At 43.5% G+C, this 21,997-nt stretch overlaps 1 protein-coding gene and 1 long non-coding RNA gene across 2 annotated transcripts; one reads left to right on the top strand and one right to left on the bottom strand.

Moving 5' to 3' along the window:
- Positions 1 to 9,227: 9,227 nt before the first annotated feature.
- On the bottom strand, positions 9,228 to 11,219 carry LOC133275173 (uncharacterized). The gene is made up of 2 exons (XM_061465036.1): positions 10,971 to 11,219; positions 9,228 to 10,393 (listed from the first exon to the last, which is right to left on the bottom strand). Exons 1-2 carry the CDS (start codon positions 11,191 to 11,193, stop codon positions 9,477 to 9,479), a joined length of 1,140 nt encoding a protein of 379 aa, XP_061321020.1. The 5' UTR covers positions 11,194 to 11,219; the 3' UTR covers positions 9,228 to 9,476.
- A 1,076-nt stretch (positions 11,220 to 12,295) lies between these two features.
- Positions 12,296 to 14,197, top strand: LOC133275168 (uncharacterized). The gene is made up of 2 exons (XR_009745422.1): positions 12,296 to 12,551; positions 13,013 to 14,197. It is a non-coding gene; the product is annotated as an uncharacterized LOC133275168 (long non-coding RNA).
- The last annotated feature ends 7,800 nt before the right edge of the window (positions 14,198 to 21,997 follow it).

The following is a 21,997-nucleotide window of genomic DNA, read 5'->3' as shown; positions in this document are numbered from 1 at the left end:
CCAAGTGAACTTGACAAAACTTTACTAAGAATTACAGACTTACTGGAGAGCTCCTGCATTTAGCCAAAAGACTTACAGGAGAGAGAGATAAATATGAAACAACAGCACACCTGGCCTCCCATCTACCCCAATCGTCAGACCTTCATTAGCTCTCTCCATATTACTCATGTGGCCAAGTTATTTTCCAATACTGCGGGAATCTTCTTACAAATTTCTCAGAGACTAGGGAAGATTATTTCCTCCTTTCCATAGTCCAATCCATCCTTCCTGATATACTGAAATGTATTTTGCCATTCTTATAGAGCACATAACGAAACAGTCACTGAAATAGAAAGGTGAGAACATAGAATGAACTACCAGCAAAAAGAATTGGTCCAGAATAGCTCTAATCCACACAAAATATAAAAAACACTTTGCTTTACTCTTGTGTAGTCTTTTGGCTAAAAGGAATCTCACCCATCTGTACACAGTTTCTATATAGTAGCACTCCTGGTGCTCACTGGCTAACGGTTGTGCTTTCATGGTGTCTATATATCAGTGACATTTACAGCCAGGTTTAATAAGTAAGCAATAAAGAATTTCAATCAAAGCACCTGTAATGAAATTCATCTCCATCACTTCATTTGCTGAATTGTCAAAGGAAGTAAAAAAGGAATTGTTTAGAAGTCAAAAAGGTCAGAGCAGCCCATAGTCAGTATGTTGTAACATCCTTTTTCTGTGGGAGGAATGTATATGCTGCTAGAGACAACAAAAACCAGAGATGGACGATGAAAGATTTTTTGATAGAGTCAGATCAGTGCATCCTCAGAGGGTGCCTTTAGCCTGTAGTTCCTTGCCATTATGTCAGCAAGTAACTACTGCTTTGCTGTAGTCACCCGAGTGACCAGGGATACTGCTTTAAGTGTCCTGCTCTAAACACTACTGGAAACAAGACTAACCTTGCTTTGCCACTGGCTAGAGACAATCTTGTGATCTGTTACACCAGCACTGCCAAGCAGTGTAGACTGATGCACATTAAAAAACCTTTCACCTTTCCTGTAATGAAATCTTCTGGAAAGGAAACTGCAGGTTCTCAAAAGACAAATCCAAGAAGCATGCTTACATGTGTTGTTTACTCAGTTCAATCTTATACACACATATATTCCATGTTACTCACTGTAAACTTGCAAAGAGAGAGAGATCATAGCCTCAGTTATGATTTATCATATTGCTAGTCACCAAACATGGGACATACAGGCAAGCAAACATGAGCACACATACACAAATACAAATTTGTCGTTTAAGATGCAACATTGATTACACAGTGCTTGTGAAAATAAACCTAAAACATGTTCAAAAGGCTTTTCAGTGTTAAAGACAAGAAATGTAATGATATTAGTATGTCAGACCATTTGGCTTCTTCGTTTGCTCACAAGAAATCTGATCTGTAATTGTAATCAAAATGTCCCTAACACAGACATTTTGTGTGAAGAGTGAAGAGTAGCATTAATCGTTGTTCATTGATACTAAAGATTCATCTACAGAGCCATATGTCCTCAGAATAGCTTTAAATTATGGCATAACCTATGGCAATACTACTCACAGATCAAACATCCCATTTAACATGTGAATGGAGCTTAAATTTATAGTTAAGCAGCTCTCTTTCTACAATAATAAGTTCTGCTATGAAGCCAGAAATTAATATGAAGTAAGAAGCCGCTTACAAAGATAACTTAAAAAGAATCACGGGTGTTTGGAAGATAGAATCAAGCCATTAACCAGTCCCAGACTCTTTCCCATCAAAATTCAAAGTTATCTTGTCAGAGTACACCTGCCAGCAGATGGCCCTATTAGCCAGCCTACTGATGTACCCAGCTATTCAAGACGATTTTGTTTATCGCACAAAAATCACACTGCATTTTGATCTACTTCGATTAATTTCGCTGATTTTTGCCTTACACTTGATATAAAACAAGTAGAGGAAAGATGTTCTTTCAGAGAAAAGCTGATAAGCAGAAGGAACAAAACCATCAAGTGGCTGAATCCGGCTCCTCTGCCTGCTTACCATACATCAGACCAGTCATGAGAGGATTTCAGGGCAGGCAAATATAAATCATTGTCAACAACTGTACGATACAAAATCATATATAGAGCACAGGCCACTTCTTATGCAGAGAGCAGTTAAGGCCCATGGCACAATAACCAATCCTGCTTCCATATTTTGTTCTAACATTTATTTGACTTTGTGAGAATGCAAATGGGCTATTAATGGAGCAGAACATTGCTTCCATGCTTACACTCAGCAGGATAAAAATCTACGATGCATTGGTGTGCTGAGCTTGTATGACACTCACATGAGACATGTAACTTTTTGTTGTTCTAGACAACCACATGCTGTTAACGATATCAAAAAAACTGAATTCAGTGTACTGCCATGTAAGGGAAGTTTGAATTTGCATGCACTTTAAGGGCAGACTGAAGGGGAGATGACAGGGAAGGGATCTCTTCTCTATTAATACTTCCAACTTCAGACATTTATCTTAGCCAAATTATAAGCAAAGCAGGAAAGAAATGTAAATACGTTTAAAATTTTGTTCTTTCAAATAAACAAATCTGTCTTTCTGCCTGGAATAATTATTTGCTCCTATGGCTGAAGTTTTGACATGTAAGTTGGGAATGTTTTTTAATGGATTCCTACTCTTTTTCACATAAAAAGCATTCAGGTTTTAAGCCTCCAACTGGAAAAGCTAGACACTGTATTATCGCAGGCCTCAAGGCTGTCTGTACCATTTATAATCCATCCCTTCATCAGAGAACAATAAAGAAGAACAGATTGGTTTCTAAGCACAGTTTGTAAGAAGTGTCTCACAGTCTGCTTCTACTTGCCTGCTTGCCAATTTTTTTCTCAAGAAGCTGTTATATTCACATTCTTCACAGCATTTGCTACAGAATATTATCTTGTGATGAGGTCAAGCAGCATACTAACTCTTCAGAGTCAGACTTCTCTCCTTAGACCAACTGAAGTCTTAACAGCATGATAACAACCGCCCTTCTTGCCAGTAGAATAGCCTCAATGTGCCTGCTCTGGAGAAGAATACAGCACTTCGTTTAGATGCAGTATGTTTCTCTCCACCTCATTTCTTCTCACCCAACTACTGTCTCCTCTTTCTTTCTCTTTAAAAATCCCCTACCACCTGAAACCAGCATACTCATTCATATTTTCTTCCACCCTGTTGTACACATAGAAGACACGAAGCACATTAGGAAGCATTCACGATGTCAGGTAATGAGATAATGTAGAATGCTAGCCACATTTTCCGGATTAACACTAACATGTTGCATTTGTGAGTTTTGCTGAATATAAATTTTATTTGGGTCCACTCACGCAGGCAGCTCTGCTGACCAACTCCCAGCACCTTCCCAGTAGAAAAACCTTTTGCCCTTAGTAACCTTGTATTATTAAATTGATAAAAGTCAGCATGTTCAACCTTTTCACCAGGATGCTTGCAAGCTGACTAGTATAGACAGTGTAGATACTAACTCAAACCTCAAATTTGACTCCTCCAAAATTCGAAATGGGGTGGGAACATACCTTTAAAACATTACGAAAACTCATCATGAGCACAAGGGTATCTGCATAGAGGGTCTAGCATCCTCTGAGGATGTATGCTTTCCTGATAAGCTCACATCTACCTTGCAACACAGAATATGGTACATCTGAGCTTCCGTGTTCTTGTCAGAGTTCCCCAGAGCCTAAGAGCTCTCTATAAAGAGCCAAGACTAATGCTGTGCAGCTGGCTGAAAAGGCAGGATGCCAAAAGATGATGAAGACTAAAAAAAGAAAAATGCAGACCATAATGTCTCAACCTAAACTTTAACTGTGTTTTAAGTAATTCACAGAACTCCAATTGCAAGATGAATGCTGAAACAGTATTCAGACATGCTACTTTGTACAATGTTGTATACAATTGTTCTTGTAATACAAATCTCTTTGAAAAAAGACACAAAGCAAACATTTATACTGCAAAATTTGGCATTATCCAATTGTTCCTGCTCCATCACAATCACAAGCTACACAGGTGATTTCTCCATGCTCCCAGAATTAAGAGAAAGAAAACAAAACCACTTCTTTACGCAGAGCAAAATACCCACCTTGGCAAAACATTTCAAGAGTAAGGGCTTTTTTTCCTAAAGCAAATAAACTAGTTTCCCAAGTTCATGAACACTGCAGAGCTTCCCACTTTAAAAATATCAGAGCAACTACATGGGGGAGGATACAAATTACACAATGCATTTATGCCTGAACAAGCCTCCCTGTAGGATAAGGCAGGCAGCAGTTACTCATCTCTTTGAAGGAAAAGAACTTTCCATAAATCATGGGTTTAGCTACTGAAACATCTTATGGTACGTGGGTACTGACAGTCTTTAGAATATCCTAGCAAGAGCACAGCTACACTGTGCTATGGACTGAGCAGGAAAAAAAACTCCACTTGAGCAAAATATGATAGTAAACCTGCAGTTTTATTCACTCTGCAACTATGCTTGTTGTGGCACAACAGAATCATTTAGTTCTTGGGGATAAAGCACCACCACCATGTCAGCAAAGACAGCATCCCTTGTTTTAAGCATTTCTGAGCACAGTGGCTGCAGTAGGGAGGCAGTATTCATACCATAGGCTTTCATCTGCAAAATTTAAGCAGTTGCTCAACACCAAGATATTGGTTCCTTCTTTTCTGCCCACAACAAATACACTGAAATAAAAGCTTAGTACTTCCAAGGAAAAATATTCAAGTCTTAATACAGGGAGTCACTACTGAAGAACATCCTTTTCTTTGGTTAGCTGGGCTGAAAAAGCTTATTTTGCCCACAGAGGATTTGCCGTCTAAATGTGCTAGCCTACAATACTGAACTGAGTCTTCCAGGGTTAATAACTGCTGTTTTTCAGATTCTGTGGAAGGCGATATGAAGTATAAAAGCTCTTAAGACATTCTGAAACGGAACCAAGATGTTGGGGAAAAGGCAAGAGGGATTAATGCACAACTTATATCTACGGCAGAACTATGAAAAGACAAACTGTCATACAACCATTCTACAGTTACAGCTTTTGGGAAGCCAGTTCCTCAAACTAGTATAAAAGAGATAGTATTAAAACATTGTTAGAACTTGGAACAATTTTAGCATCAAATTTCGTATTGCCTTTACCCTGGGCTCTAACAAAAGCAGAATATTACATTGCCATTTCAAAGAGCTACTCCTAATCCAGCGGTCTCAATGACTCAGGAATGGTAAGGTCTGGACTCTTGACAGATATTTGGTGGGAAGCTATACATAAGGGAAAAAAGCACAGGATATGCGGTACATGTTGTTCTCTTTCCCTTCTGTCAGTACTTGAAGACAATGTAAGTAGCAAACTGGTGTGGTTAAGCAACATGTTACAGTGAATACACAGCCAGCCTCACAGAATGAGATGGCAACATTATGACATCTCACTGGAGGAGATGATTCAATGAGCCAGTAGCAATTGGTGCATTCTGCAATATACTAATGCTTCTAGCTAAACTTGCATCACAACACAAATCAGAATGTTCCTCACCTATCTCGACTGAAAAGCATTGCCTTTTCTTGAAATATCTAAAAAAAAAATGTACTTTCAATGCCTACACAGCTTCCAAGTTTGCAACATTAGCAATTACAAACTTCGTGATGGGGTATGACTTAAGAATATGAAATGAAACATCTTCAACAGAAATCCAGAGCAGGGTAAACAGAGCATGCTGCTATTATAGCTGCTACAGAATGTCAGTATTCTCCTTGCTATAGAGCAATCAAGTCTCTTCAATGTACAAGTAAACGTCACAACTGATACACGTATCTCTAAGCAGAAGGAAGAGGCCAAGGTGACAAAAAAGAAATTATACTTGTAGGTACCCAAGAGGTACTCGAAGGGGACGTTTAAGTAACAAATCAATGGAACCCCTCGATCTTTAAAGTCTACTTTTGCAGGTGCTGGTTGCAAACAAGAAACACAAGTATGCTATATGCACTTGCTTGCTCTTGCAGGTTTTCTCAAAGAAACTCCTCAGCACTGTTTATAGCACAAATAATTCTCTATTTAACCACTGGAAAAAAAAAAAAAAAACAAGAAGTTTAAAGGCAAAAGCTAATTTATTCTTAGCTTTTTGGATTTGGGCTTTTGTTATCAAAGGACACCGGATGCTGCTTAGTCAGAGTAGCAAGGGATGCTTTCATTCTACAAGCAAGAAGTACTCCTGGATCCTGTTGTAGAACCTGACAAGTATGTGATTTAGTTACCTACTTCATTTTCAGTAGATATGGAAGTCATTTCTTGCAAATTTCATCCATTTCAGGAACACACACTCTGAGGTATCATCTCAACAGTGAAAGTTTTAGCTGTGTAAGGACATATGCTTTATATTTGATTAATTAGTACTGTAGTAATTAATGGGCAATATTATTTCTGTCATTCTAAAGACTATGTATTTGACATAAGCATCACAATCAGAATAGAGTCAAAAGCATACCAGCCAGTTGTACAAAGAAAGTTTGGTGGTTTAAAAAAAACTAATCACTTTCTGTTTATTCTTGAAAATAGTCTAATGAGTTAAATTTAACAATTATATATTGTAGAAATTGTAAGCTTCCACATGAATAACAATTCGGCAAATTCACCATTCTCTTTACATAATACAGTGAATTCCCATAGCAGACAGTGATCAGTAATACAAGAGTAATTTAGCTCTTCCTGAAGTCAGTATGCTCAGCCTTTCACTTTAACATGATAAAAATGTGTGAAATAATTAACATTATAAGAAAGAATTGTGAGTTGAAGTAATTCCCCATTTTGCTTCTTAAAGTAAATACCTTATATCCTCTTCTGCTTCTATTCAGGATCATTGAAACAGCTAAATAGAAAGACTCTGCAAATATAAATTTGTTAAAGAGAACTATTTTACGATTCTGAGCTGATGAGACACTAAACTTCTAACATGCAGAAGACAGGTTTTATTTACTTACCAGCTGTCTCAGTTTAGTTTGCCATGTAAAAGGTGACCTATAGCTCCAACAAGAAATTACAGATTGAGCACTGCATCTATAACCCTGTTATCAAAAAATATGCCAGCCAGCCTATCAAAATAACGATTTTAAAAAAGCTGCTAACTTCAGTAATGGCTGTTCCTTAAAAACACATTTCTCTTCTTCCCAATGCTGAGATCAAAACTCAGTAAAGTTGATAACTATAGTTGATTCTTCATCCTCAATCCCTCCAGCTGCTTCCTAGACTGTACTTTCATTTAAATGGATACAAGACCAGAATCTCTAGCTACACCCACAGAATGCAGGTATAAATAAGAACAAAGGTTATTCTCTCTTGCTTCATATATCACAAAAACATAGAAATTACAGATAAGACAGACACACATTTTCCCAGTATTGTAGAACAATCATCACAGCATTTATTTGCCAAATACCAGGGTCCCCAGAAAGCAGACTTAAAGCATACCTCTAAGCTTTAAAAATAGCATGTATATTACACAATACAGCTGTTTTTGTCTTACTAGAACACCCATTTACACTATAAAAAATATTTGCAAGACTTTCTTGTGTCCCCATTTGGGAAGCACAGTTTATGGCTGAAAACAATTAAAAAATCCTAGCAAGAAGTTAAATGGTCAGGCACATCCACTGATCTGGTTTTGTACCCAGTTCATTTTGATACCTCCCAGGTCTGCCACAATGGTGCACCTACTTTGATCTACTTATATGAGGGCTAAAGATGGGGAGATCACTCAATTACTGTCACAAGCAAGACAGACTGAACCTGGGAAAAACTAATTTATTGCCAGTTAAAACAAAGCAAAACCATGCTACATATAGGCAATACATAGGTCTTTTCACAGCAAGGCAAAAGACGGTACTAGAAGTTGGCACGCCTGGGTACAAGCCCAAGCTAATGAGCAGACACATCGCACCCAAGGACAGCAAAAATCCATCAAGACTTCTGCAGAGCACAAAGCAATTCCTTACGCAGGTATGTTCCAAGTGTCTGTTCAGTCTAACCAACAGCTGGTGGGCACTTCAGGATAAGCCCCTGAGCAGATGCTACATTTGTACCACCTTAGCTCTAGCTACACGCAGATTTCATGCACAGAAGCAGAAGTGACTGTACAAACAAGCATATATAGTGAACAAAGCCACAAAAAGAAAAAAAGCTTTTAGCTGAAATGCAGTTAGAACAAAGATTTCAAATACAGTCATAGCCACAAGTCTTACTGCACCATAGTCAATTCCCCCATGGAACACAATGCCACTCTCAGCACAGAACAGCAGATTGGCACTGCCCTACATAGATAACGTTAATTTTTTCTAATCAAAAGTCTCAGAAATCACAGCTAATTAGCCACGTGGAGATCAAGCCAGTATTAGATTTCAGCTAGCTCCCACAATTCTGTGGTCCATAGCTTTGTTGGAAAAAGGGTATAGGTCAGAGCAAGACACAAAGTCAGCCCACTTAGCAACAATCATGGTCCAGGTTTGGATCAGTGATAGTAATAAGGGTGATAAAAATCTTGATCACCATAGTTCTCAGCTAGGTACTGTGATCCACCAACTCTCTCCCCAGCCCAGCCATATGGTGAAAAATATATTCCACCACATGCTATAAAAATATTACAAATGTTATAATTGCAAAATTGTAGAGTACTCAAAACATTGTACTTTATGATTGTGGTTAACAACTCCTCAATCTTAAGTAGCTTAAAATTTAAGAAAAAGAACAGGTTGAATTAGGAACAGTATCACATCCTAAGGAAATCATTAAGTGAACCATGTGCTATTTTGTTATTTAAAATGCTGATTAGGCTAATTATGCTCAGAGGGAATTTACCTAGAGGATTAAATGAAATATTTTTGGAGGCAGAGTTTGCTGAATATAAAGGCTGCTGTCCCCCATTTAAACAGTACCAGATATCACTTTGAACATCTTATGATTATCAATGTTTTAAAAAACTTATCCTTTGCTGTCTGCTATTGGGCTAATAATATAGCTTATATTTCTCTTTTAACCTCGGTGACATGTTAGCGTTAAAAAGTGCACAGCTACACAAAAACATACTGCAATTTAATTCCCTCCCATTTTAGAGTTTCTCTTCAGAGCCTGCTCATCATTCATTGCTCTCAAAGCAAATTTCTTCTGGGCAAAAAGCAATAATATTAGCAGGCAAAGACTATTTTTAAAAAGGTAACATTTATTAATTCACATTATACAAGATAAAACTGCCTGAAGACTTGTTCTGTCAAGACAGAGACAAGGTCCACGCACAGCACAAGCAGCCACTGTGAGCAAACTTCAGAGATCATCCTCCTGTGAGGTAGATGAGTTTGTTACAGGTGTTAATGCCAAAGACTAGAAACCATGCAGTTAACTCTAGAGAAAGAAGGTAATTCATTAGCTTCTGTTTTCTTGTCCATCTCCAAAGCTATGGTCTGTCTAGGACCATACAGGGCCATCTTGCCAGGCGAGTTACATCTTCCCATGGATACCCGCAGCATGCAGCAGTGACAGCAGTCCCCAGCCAGAAGGAATGCACACCATACTGCTCTGGGCACAGCCCCAGCAGCTGCAGGGCCCCTCGAAGGACAGTCAGGAAGTCTCTCTTTGTTACAGTTGTATTATCCAAGTGGATAAAGAGTGGCCCTTCCAGCTGTGAACGAACTATCATATAGTTCCGGACAGCCAGAACAGGGCACACCCACGGCTCTTCAGACAGCCCAAGGCTGATGACATGTCTCTCCTGACCCACAGGAGAGTTACGCAAATGAAACGCCACTCTCCTCTCCATCAGCTGGAGGTCACTCAGGTGCAGTAGCTCAGGCTGCAGTACACCACGGTGCTTTGCAACCATCTCTCCTATTCGAAGTGCCCCAAAAAAAGCTACAGTAAATAATGCACGAAACAGTAAACATTCATAATGAGTTATGCATACAGACTCCAGAGCACCCAAGAGAGATCGCAACACCTCAATTGTTACAGGCAAGTATTTATCTCTCAGGATGCCTGCTTGACGTTTCAGGCCTATCACCATGAAACGTATGATAGGATCTCCCAGAGGATCAGAGTTACCAGTCAATTTTGATAAATAAGCCAGTCCTGCCACATACACCAATGCCTTTGAGGGTGAATAAAGAGACTCCACAGTTAAAAATCCTCTAACTTGCTCCTTTGGAATTGGCCAGGCTGCAGGCATTCCCATACTTCTCCTATAGACAAGGAATTTCTTCAGTCCTTCGAGGCAGGCTTGCCAAAACCTACCATCCCCTGAACACTCCAACAATGACAAAGTCTTCAGAGGCCAAGGTCCCAACGAATGTTTCTGAGAGCAGCTGAATTCCCTCCCTGCAAGAGAGGGTCCACATTAGCACATGCTGACAAGCACGAGCATGACATTTAAAGCAGCAATAAACACAGTGTTCCTTAGACAATGCTCCCCTTGTTCATCTGATTAAAAACAATCCACACACAGCTACATCCAGAGCCGAGACATTTTGCAAACTGGAAACTAAAAACAACATACCAGGTCCATTCAGGCACTAGATCTGGTAACACTCTGGGAATTTACAACTTTGTAGAGCAGCAATAGAGAAGACAAGCAAAACACAAGTTTAAAACCAAGGCTTCTCAGTATGGCTTATAGAAGTCAACTGCAAAGGGAGCATACCACACTCCCGCCAAAAAGTGGCATGTCCCTCAGCCCAGGAAGGGAACTCCCTCGAAGCCTCCTTCTAAAAGCTCCAGCCCCGCACAAGAACTGTAGTAAACCCAAGGAAATGCAGCCTGGCGGAAGCCTCGGCCACCCCTCACTCCTCATCCAGAGCCACAAGCCAGCCCCTGGCTACAGGGGATGCGGCAGACACTGAGCGCCACCACTGCCACACATGCTGGCAGCCCCACGCTGAGGACAGCGCACACCTACCGATCCCCGCACTGCCGCGCTCCCCGTACTGCCGGGAGCCGCCTGGACGCACCACCGCCACTGTCCTGCGTGCTGCTCCTTGGCTGCCACGCGAGAAGGGGTCTGCTTGCCCAGCAAGGGCCCGCTCCAGCCATTCTATGCCCGGTTCCTGGGCCAGCAGCGCCAACATCTCCCAGAAAGGCCCAACAAGAGGCCCAGCAGCAGCGCCGCCGCTGTAGGACATCACAGGATGAGACGAAGCACCACAACCACACCGCTCACAGCTACACGAAGACTGCTACAGCCGCCGTCACGGGCCGTTTTATAGCCGCGGAGCCGCTCCAGTGCCCTCCTCCAGCCGGAGCGCTGCCATTGGCTGCCCGCCCCATGCAGTCCCTACCGGGCAGCAGGCGCGGAGCGGAGCGGGGCGGGTGTGAAGAGGCCGCTAACGACGGGTGGAACTGTGAGGAGCCGGGCTCGGCCAGCGAATTGAAAGGCTTGAAGCACAGGTATTTGTTGCATTATTCCTTATTAGAGTCTGAAATACGGATAGAATTACTGATAAGGTTAAAAGAAGAGAGAAGTACTTGTGTTTCTCGCCCATTGTTCTCCTGGGCTCTCCAAGATGTGGTTTTCTGCAGCTTCTTGTAGAACAGCTCAGGGCAGCTGATTGCTCTGAACTACTCATTCCTCGCTGTTAATTACAGATAGCATACCTAGATGTTTGTGCTCAGCTTAATGAGATAGCTACCCTCCCGTGGCAGCTATCCCTGATGATATCCAAGACAGAAAACAAAGTGAGCAGGCTCCACAGCCGACATCTTGAGCTTTTGACTTGGTATTCCCCTGTGCGTCCTCATCTACTTTAGGATGTTTTCATAGAGCCTTGCTCTGGTAGGCAGCCAGGAGGGTGGACCGGACACTGGCCCTGTCTCTCACCCGTTGAACACAGCAGGGCAGGGACCCCAGCAACCTCTGTCCCTGGGGGACCCCCTCCCTTAAGCTTTGAGCATTATTCCTGTCCCCCATCCAGTCCTGTACCGCGTTTGTACCTTCGCAGGTTGTCATTTCTGCAACAAATTGGCACAGAAGAACACAACCAGAGCTACGGAGGCTCAGACACACAGCGGAGACGCGCCGCGGGCGCGCGCTGTTACCTCTGCCTCCTTCCTTAGGCCCCGGATACGGCACAATGAAGGCAATAACGGGCCGGTGAAATACCACCCTCGCCGTGGCAGCCCCGGCGGCGGGGGAAGATAGTGACTGCGCCGCACCGTCCCTTAGGCACAGGCTGCTCCGCCATTGCTTAAGAAAGAGGCGAGGGCACACGGGGTCGTTCCGATCGGTTAGAAGTAAGGGCCAGACTGTAAAAGGGCAGCACGGCTGAGGGTTTGCTGCTTCGTGCTTGCTGCTGCGCCGGTGCCGTTTTGTTGGCGATGCAGAGAGCTGGGATCGAGCCGCGCGCTGCCCCTTCGCCCTTCTGGTCGCTGGTGGCACTATTGTGGTAGGAGCCCGGCATGAGCTGGCTGCCGCGGGGGCTGGGGGGCCGCGCTGGGCCGCAGGGTCCCGGTGGAGTGGAGGCGGGTAGCAGGGAAGGAGCTGGTGAGTGTGAGTGTGGCCTTGGGGTCAGCCGGCTGTGTGGTGGGAGGGATGATAGAGGCTTCCACCTGCTTCCATGGGGCCTGAATCTTGTGCTCGAAGACTTCTGGGATCAATGTGTGCTGCTGGGTTCATTGCTGGTTTGTGGTGGTTTTCTCACTTTCAGCCTATTTTGCCTATCGATGGAGATGTGAGGTTGCAGAAATCTTGCAGTACTGTGCTGGATCTGTCATCAGACTCGAGGTGTTGCTTTAGAGAGAAATTTCACAGTGGTTTTTGAGAGCTTAATCCTTCTGTGCTCTGGCTGTTGGAAGCTGTGCAGATGAAAGTCATAAGAATGCATGGGATAGTTTTTATTCCAGAGAAGTTCAAGAATAAAGTTGAAGCATGTTGAAGGGGAGGAAACTTTTACCATCTGTGAGGCCACCTTGTTTGCCCTTGCTAATGTGGTTTCCTTTCAACAGCTGAACTCAGCTGGGCTCATTGGAAGCATCCCTTGGGCCCTTGGCCCCTGGAAGCTCTGCTGTTACTGGAGGACTCGGGAGATAGCCACTTACGGCACATGTACTATAAGGGCCTGAAGAATTTCCTTACCTTTAGAGAAAGCATGCCTCTGTCTGGCCAATTCCAGTGGATCAAGTGAAAGAGTTCTTGATCAACATGGAGTCCCAGAATCTGCCTCCTGCAAAAATAATAATGTATATGGAAGGATTGTCCTTCATCTTCAGAATGGTAGATCATCCTGATCCTCTTCAAGATCCTGCTATCTGTCACAGGATATCGGGGTTAAAACATAGGACTGGCCCTTCAAATGATCAGTACTCTCCTGTAACTATTGAAGTGTTAAGGTCTCTGCTGGGGACTCTGGAATCTGTGTGTAGCTCTCCTTATGAGTGTATATTGTTCTGTGCCATGTTTACTGTGGCTTTTTTTGGGTGCACTCTGTATAGAAGAGATGATGCCAAATCACTGACATAGAGTGCAGCCAGAGCTCCTGTACTTGAGTGACCTCCAGCTGACTGCAGGCAATGCAAACCTTAGTTTGCATACATCCTATATGGGCCGACAGAGGAATTTGATCCAACTGAGATTCTATAAAGAGATGTGGGTATGTCCTGTTGAAGCTCTCCACATCTATGTGGCAGCACAGCCACAAGGAGAGGGCCCCCTCTTTGTGCACTTGGATAGTACGGCTGTGACAAAGAGGGAGTTCCTAACTGTCTTCCACTGTGCTCTTGACCTTGCTGGACTCCCTCCAAACCATTATGGTGTGCATTCCTTCCAGCTGGGGAACCGTGAGAGTGGTCTCTCATGGGTATTCTGATGAAGCTGTTAACAGCATGTTGGTGGTGAAGATCCTGAAGATGACATAGTTCCATCTGTCTGTTGGGCTTCCATAGTAAGGGGTATCTTCTGCAATGCAGAAATCATGTATCTTACACAGACTGAACTTCAAGTGCTCTGCAAAGTTACAGAGAAGGGAAGTAACTAGTACAAGGTGACTTTTCCCACCTGGAATTCTTTGAGAGTGGACCATCACAGTTTTAAAGCTGCTGTGACTTGTGGGTTAGTGTGCATGTTACTCAGCACGTCTGTTCTCATTGTAGTTTGATTTTTGTGTAATCTTCTATTAAACTGTTTTCTTTCAAGACCTTCTCTAGAATCTTTATGTTAGACCCTGCTCAAAGGCTACTCATTGCAGTGGTGACAAGATAACTCGATACAAGTATGCATCTTTTTTCATTGTCTAATGTAATGAGAAGTAAAGCTAGCTGACAGTAATTGGAAGCTGTGAGTGTGGAGGGAATTTAGCTGCTATGCGAGTGTGACACTAGCAGGAAAATTGACCCTGTTGTCCTAACTGCAGTTCTGTAGCAGCTGCATCAAACCTCAGATGCTGCTGCTGCAGTCTGTCTCGTTACCTATAGAAGCTTTCCCCTTGACAATTCTTAGATTCTTCACGGATCCCTCTTTAAAGCATGTACTTAAGTCTGATACAGACCAGAAGTAGCCTTTAACTGAAATGTGGCTAATACATCAAAGATGACCCTGCTTGGTTCAAAGGATCCACTGTAGCAGAGAACATAGAAGATGGCTTATTCTGTAACTGGAGCATTTATTAAAGAAAGATTCTTAATTGAATAACAAGTATCTGAGAAGCAGGATCATAAGAAGGTTGTCACTTTTCATAACAAGGGTGTGCAAAGTCATGACATGCCCCATAGTGCATCACATCAGTGTGTTCAGGAGCTGCCTAGGTGACAACTAGGCATACAGAATATGGCCGGCATGGTACTGCGCTTCTCAGTACCCAGTCTAATTTCCAAGAGGGTCTTTAGTTACAGAAAGCCCATGCTCTGCTCTCCATGCAGAGCGCACTGCAAAGACAGAGCTGTAATAGTAGACAGCAATCTGTTAATTCCCTAGCATGCAACACTTGGTAGCTCTCCTTCTACAGCTTTACTACAAGTTGTTGCAGAACTAGCACACTGTGATGTTGACATTAAGCCCCAGTCTTGCTTGTGTTCACAAAGCCGTGTGTCAGAGTGGCAAGCAGGGAAGAGCAGTGTGAGGAAGGAAAAAGCCACGCACCACAAAAATCAGCTGAATGCCACTGATGGTTCTTTATCAGCTCTGTAAGCATTTCCAAATGGCTATGGTCACTTTTCTCCCAACAGGGAAAAGAGGTCCTAAACTAATGCTTAAGGCTGTGCTGCACCTACAGGTTGGCAAGTGTTTTTTCAACAGCTGTACCAGCTTGCCCCAAGCCACCACTATAATTTCCCTCTCTGTGCTGGTACACTTTGCTTGACTAAACCTGAAGCAAATATAGACACAAATGTAGATTAAAAATAACCAGATTAACTTTATTGTGTATATCTACAAAAAGTTGTACTAACCCCACTGAAGTCAAGTAAAAAAATGGCATAGGTTGGTTCTCCTGCCAAAAAGTTCTCATCAAATTGTATCCTAAAAACACCTCTGTGAAGCAGTCTTCCTGGGGCATTATCTTCCTGCAGTGCAACCACCCATAGTTTTAATTGCTATATATCCTGAGGCCAAGTTACTGCAGCAACAACTCCCAGGTAACAAACCCAGGGAAGGGAAAGGAAATGACATTAATTTAACTGATGTACTGTTAAAACTTGCAAGGAGCTTTCCCTGCCAGGTTGCTAAGCGTTGTGCACATCACAGGCACGAAAATCCTGTAAACCATTGGGTACAACAGCGCTGAAATGCAGACACTTTCTAATGAAGGGGAATCAACTGACAAATTAGAGAGACAAATTTAACCTCACCTTACCCTAGCAATGTGAGCAGATAGATGCAGATAGGTATTATACTGAGAGATTCTTGTTCCTTTCTTTTACAGGCTCAAACTGTAGTGGAGTGGGGTGAAAGGACAGGTAAACAGGTCCTCAAAAAGCCAAGGTAAACCAATGTAAAGCCTGGATGCAGCACACAAATTCCTTAGGCACTATAATCTACAATGTTTGTATTTGGAGAGCTCAGATGTCAAAATTATTGAAGCTTTTTGTTTTATTTATAAGGAAAATCTGATACTCTTTAGCCACAAATTCCAGCAGTTTGCATAGGCTGAACCCCAATATCCAGTACAAACCACTCGTTTAGATTTACTCAGCTCTTTACTTCCTGTCATGTTGCCCTCATTCCTTCAGAAACCCAAATTTACTGTCAGAGTAGGTCAGGAACCACATCTTACATCTCAGCTTGGCTTTCATGACAGCACGCTGTAGCATTCGTTGCCTGGTCGCTTCATGGCACACCCTATCCTCTCATCTGCAGTTGCTGGACAACATGACCTCTCACACCCTCACACTACAGGCCCTTTGTACAGTTTGTTTACTACTAACGTTTGGAATGAAAGCATTTAGGGGGTTAAACAATAAAAATCACAGAACATTTTATTGAAAATGTACTGTTGTTGTTATACCTCATGTACAATGTCTTAGGGTTAATACATGAACTTCCACAAGTATGGGAAGAACAGAGATGATGTGTGCTGTCTGTGGAGCATCTTGTTCCTGTTGCAATATCTCCTCTAACTCTGAATATCTGGATGTGGCCATCTTTCTGCCACTGAGGTCCGCATTAGTGTCAGGGTATTTTCGGCTGGCTTTTTATTTTTAATAAAGATATTATTTATTCAATGGATATTTAAGCCTTCACCGTCAGGTGTTCCCTGGTCTTTTCATGCCTGGACATGAGATGATTGCCAAAGGCTAGTTCTTTCACAGGCGTTTCTGGCCCTCACCACATAGTTCACAAAGTGGGTTCTGCAAGTGCTGGGACTGCACCCTTTCGGCTCACTTGGGCAGCTTCACGGAAGCCCACTTACTGCAAGTCAAAATGCTAACAATGTTTAGGAGAAACATCCACCATGTCCCGAGAGCTGCTCTGCACTGCATGGTGCTCACAACAAGCAGCAGTGTGGGCTGTTTAGGTTACTGTAGCTCGGAAGCCGATGCCACTCTCCTGCCTCAAGTGCGCTCAGCACTCAGAGCCATCACTTAGGAAGTGATCACTCAGCAAGAGGTGCTAATTGCAGACACCCATACAGACACATGAAGAGAACCATTCTATGATTCATAATTCTATGATTCTATGTAAATGTACCAGATGCCGGCAGCTTGCCAAAGCTGTCCAGATCTTTGACATTTAAGTGTGCCCCAGCTTGGCAAGCCTCCGTTTTGTTGGAGAAGAAATGCTGACGAGGGGAGCACAAGCAATGAATCACGTACAGTGGATATCTGCAAAAGGAGGAAGAGGCAAAAAACGGTTAACTGCTTGTCCAATCACACTACAGGCTGCCCCTCTCTGCGGGATGCACTTCCCTAGGCAAGGGTTTGCCTGTCCCTGCTCTCTGGCTGTGACTTGCCCTGGGCTTTTGTCATGCAAACCACATGTGAAAGAGGTCAGAGGCGACAAAAGCCACCAACTGCTCCTCCTCATGTAGCACCACCAAGATTGCAGAAACACAAGGTCACCATTGTGGCCGAGGCTGTGGTACCCCTTTTCGGGACACAGAGGGTCCAGGCCACCCCAGGGCAGTGCTGCAGCAACTCTGCTCCTGGATGATGAGGGTGGGTGCAGACCCAGCACACACAATCCCCTCCACGGTGCTCAGGGAAGAGCTGCTCACCACATTGCACTGGTGTGGGCCAGTTGGACCACATGGTATAGCTCCATGCCGGAGCCAGCAGCTCCACAGCCAGTGCCTTGCAGTATAAATTGCAACAGTTGTTGTGTGGTTATTTCTTTTTGGCATTTTTTTTCCAGCCAGTAGGCAAAATGCACCTCCCAGTGAGCTGGCCATTGTGAGAACTGCCTTTCCCAGGAGCTTGCTGCCCGGTGCCCCTCTCTTTGCCATGCAGCTGGTGAAATGGCACAGTAAGCTGCCTTCAGTTCAAACCTGTGTGCTGATCATCACCCCCTGACCCACTGCTCTAGGGCTGGAAGTCTCATGTGGGGCTTTTCTTCGTACAGCCTGGGTGAGCACAGCCTTTCTGGCAGGTGTTTCCGGTGCAGAGAGAAAACAGGTTCCTGTGGTTAAGCCATGTAGTTTGCTTTAGCTCCCACACCAATCGGCTCTGAGCACAGGCAGCTCCCCCACCTTATCTGAGCCCTGAGAAAAAACTCCAGAATCAGGACAGTTTTTTAACACCCAGCGCCAACCTCAGTTCTTATTGCTACTGGGGGGCTAACCCAGAACCCTTTACTTGGTTTTCTGTGACAGTGGCTGCAAAAGCTGGGCTAGGGCAACGGTGGAGGTGGCGCTGCCAGCAGTTCCCATGCCCAGGAGAAGCTTCCCAGCTTCCCCTGGCCCCTTGCGCACATCCCCATCACTGGGACTTGGGGAACAAGTCCCAAGTGCACATCCCCTGCACTTGGGACTTGCTCATCCCAACCTGAATGGAAGTGTGGCTACCTGCCTCCTTTCGTCCAGGGAGACAGAGGAAAAGTAAAGCTCTGAAGAATCCTGAAGGAAAAATAAGCAGCAAAATTAAGCTGCAAAATTCAATGTTAGGATATCTGGTAATACTGCCATGGGGAGAACATGATTAAGCCCAGTGTTAGTGCAGGAAGCAAAGAAAGGCTTCCTGGGTCAAAGATTCAGGGGCATGCCCATCTCTACAACTCCAACCATACAATAAACACTGAAGCAAGTTCAGCTTTTTTTTTTTCTTCCACAAAATTTCTCCTCCTGGCCCTGCAGAAGCAATCTATGACCTTTTTTTTTTCTTGTTTTTCTTTTTGTGTCTACAGAACCTTGAAGAAAGGCTTTAGGTGCCTACCAACTCCAATTGGGATGTTGGCATCTGAGTTGGAGATGACACCTTGACCACTCCATCTTCTGTTTCTGCTAATGGTCCTTTCCCCAGTTCTCCAGGCAGACCCAGTGTGCTGCCTGTGAGTCATCCTGAGGTGGCCAAAACCACAGGGAAGACTGCAGGCACACAGTTTGTCGCCATAAGGTTTCTCAGCCACTTCATTTTCCTACTACATATGCACAGAAGCAGCTTTGTTTTGACAGAGCCCTCACACCTCTCCTCACCCACCATCCAGAAACAGGGTGTTCCTCTGTCTAAGAGCATGGGCACATGAAGGAATTAATTGATGGTGTGAATTTACAGCATGTCATTTATTCCTTGGTAACTACCCATGAGTACACACACCCACTCAGCAAAGCACAAGGTAAAGAGATGTAAATGACTTCACATTCATGCTTCATCAAAGAGCAAGAGCATTCACCCAGGGGTATTTTAACCAAGCAACTTACTCCACAGTAAGCTTTGCCTTACTTCTGGCTCATTCCAGTCCAGAGCGCTTCTCTTTGTTTCAGGCAATTAGCTCCTTGGCAAGGGAGTCCAGTAGCTAGGGCCCTGGGATTGTCATTAGTTGCTTCTTGGTATGGTTAACAAAGATGTCTAAATTAATATCATTTGTAGCTGCATACTGGACATACTTCACAATTAAAAGCATTCCCAAATCATAGCAGTGGCACAGCACAGTGACCTACATATGTGCACAGTAAGGGAGAGGGAGGTTTGTCTGATAGCTGAGAGCTTCTCCTTATTACATTGTTAAAAAAAAACACAGGAGTGTGCCCTAATCCCACCAAATGTTTTATATAACAAACGTTGTCAGGCACACAGGCAGCAGATGCCTCCTTATTTCACTGCGGTCTCCTTCAACTGTTTCTTATGTGTGTGGACCTCAGAGGATAAGCCATGGTCCTTTCTGCATGCACCTCCCTTTTCTCCTTCACGAAGTGGATGAAGAGAGTGGGTGGGAGAGCTCAGCTCATCCCTGAAGGCACTGACTGAATTATTGCTTGAACTGTGGGTTAGACACCCACTGAAGCAGCTTCAGCTCTCCTCCCCCAGAACCTCAAGTCAAATTACCAAGTGCTTCGCCAGGTGGAAGGAGTAACATTTCATCATGATAACTGAGCTGGCATACACTTCTGTAAGGAGACCACATCAAAAAGTGAAACTGCAGTCTCATGCAGTCGTTTGCAGAGCAGATGAGTCAGAGCCTCTCTCTTTCCGTACTGCAGCTCACTAAACCTGTGTTAAGTTTAATAATTTCCATTCCCTTCAAGAGAGAGGGCCACATTTGTGCTAAGTGATCCCCCCAAAACTCTGCACCATTTAGTGAAACATTTTAAGGTCTTAACACTAGTGTGTAATTGATGAACCATACCTCGTTTTAATTGTTAGATTTGACACACATCTGCTTTGGCAGACAACCTCATGGCTGAAAGTCCAAGGACAGAAACGATGCAGACCACATCCTTTTTGCTGTTAATCCACTGTTAAAATGAATTCTGCATTTCTCTCTGGATTTAATTCCAGCTGCAGAGTTGACAGCAAGCATGTTATGACTGAGGATAGCTGAAGAGGGAGGGCTTCACCCATTGCTTTAGCACCAGGCCATGCATTCAAGCTGCGCATCCCTCACACCCCATCAGTGTCCAACTCTGTCTCAGCAAATGCTGAGTCTTATCACATTAGATTGTCACAGCTGACTTTATACCCTGTCCAAGGAGAAGCCTCTGAAGTGGCTGCCATGAAATTAAATGCCTTAGATCCACAGGATAGAGTAAGTCTGTCTTGATCTTGATGCAGAGGTTGAACCTCAAACATTTAGGTCCATAAGGTTACTTTTTTCTCTAATTCCTCTGTGTTTTATTTGATTCCACGCCAAATATAGATGTTCATACCTTCATGAAGCTTTGCTCCACAAAGTCATTCCTGGAAGTTTCTACTTCAGCCTCTGGTGTGACAGGTAAGGGAAAAAACACCTTTAAAGTGCAATTAACTTTAGAAAGACAAACAATAGCTGTGACAAGTGCCTCTATCCTTCTTAATGGTGTTCTAATATAGAATAAGGTTTAAACACAAGTAGAAATCTCTTTTATTACATCTCTGCCCACAGTTTCAATAGCAGCATCTCGATCATGCACATGATGTAGCTGAATATGCTGTTTGTTTGGAAAGCTTTTTCCATAGGAATCAGACTAACCACAGAAATAAAGTGATCACTCTAGTCACTTGAATGCCTAAGAAAACATGGATTATGTGATTGCTCTCTGCTTGTCTCTTTTCTCTCCAACAACTTTTTCGTGCATTGGCAAATTTCAATTAAATTCAATGGGAGAGCAAAAACCTCAGAGATACTCAGTTCTTAAAAGTGTCATGGAAATATGCAAACAACTGGTGTGAAAATGCTGTGATCTGAGCTGAACTCATCCACCTCTGAGGCACAGATCCCTGGGAAAGACAGCTTCACTACTTTTGCTGCCACGAGCAGGCACCACAGGTGGTGACAACTGTGGCAGGACTCAGCAGGCCAGTAACAGAAAGGGTGCAGAAGCTGTGCTAACTGTGGTCTGTGCACGGGTGTCCAAGGCAAGGATGGAATCTATCTCCACATCTTCAGATGTCAGAGTATGGACACCTACAGCTGACTTGTCTAGACTTCCTTGACAGCTGAGAGTAAGAACCATACTTTTGTGGGGCTTGGTTCACCTTACCAATGCCTGGAACTAACCAAATGAGTTGGTTAACTCAGAAGTACTGATTTATCTCTGCTGTGTTTCTGGGCTTGCTTTTTGGGAGAGTGGGTGGGAGACAGAAGCAGACCCCTGCTCACTCCATTGCACATCTGCAAACAGCTGACGCCAATGGGGCCTGTGAGCACACTGTTGCAAGGTGAGGAGGGAAGAATACAGCTCATGACTGTTAACCTACAGGTGCCCATTACTAATCTGTTCAATTTTGTAGATACTTTTTTCCTAACAGTTCTTCTTCAGTGACATGCAGATGGGCACATGGACCTGAAACACTTAGAAATACCAGCTGTTGGGCCAGCAGCTCTGCTCTAAGCTGTGCTCAAAGTAGTTTCATTGCTCCAAAAGCAAA

The sequence above is a fragment of the Pezoporus flaviventris genome, unplaced genomic scaffold (assembly GCF_033815535.1).
Source record: "Pezoporus flaviventris isolate CSIRO_AGI_PZ_B2104156 unplaced genomic scaffold, CSIRO_AGI_Pfla_v1 ptg000002l, whole genome shotgun sequence".
Lineage (NCBI taxonomy): Eukaryota > Metazoa > Chordata > Aves > Psittaciformes > Psittacidae > Pezoporus > Pezoporus flaviventris.
This window is presented reverse-complemented; position numbering and strand designations above follow the sequence as displayed.

What these genes read in the sequence shown, in the direction of transcription:
- LOC133275173 (XM_061465036.1), bottom strand. Translation starts at nt 11,193, where the DNA reads ATGTCCTACAGCGGCGGCGCTGCTGCTGGGCCTCTTGTTGGGCCTTTC. An exon ending in GCGCGGCAGTGCGGGGATCG is followed by an intron (nt 10,394 to 10,970) that starts GTAGGTGTGCGC and finishes CCTCTCTTGCAG; the next exon opens with GGAGGGAATTCAGCTGCTCT.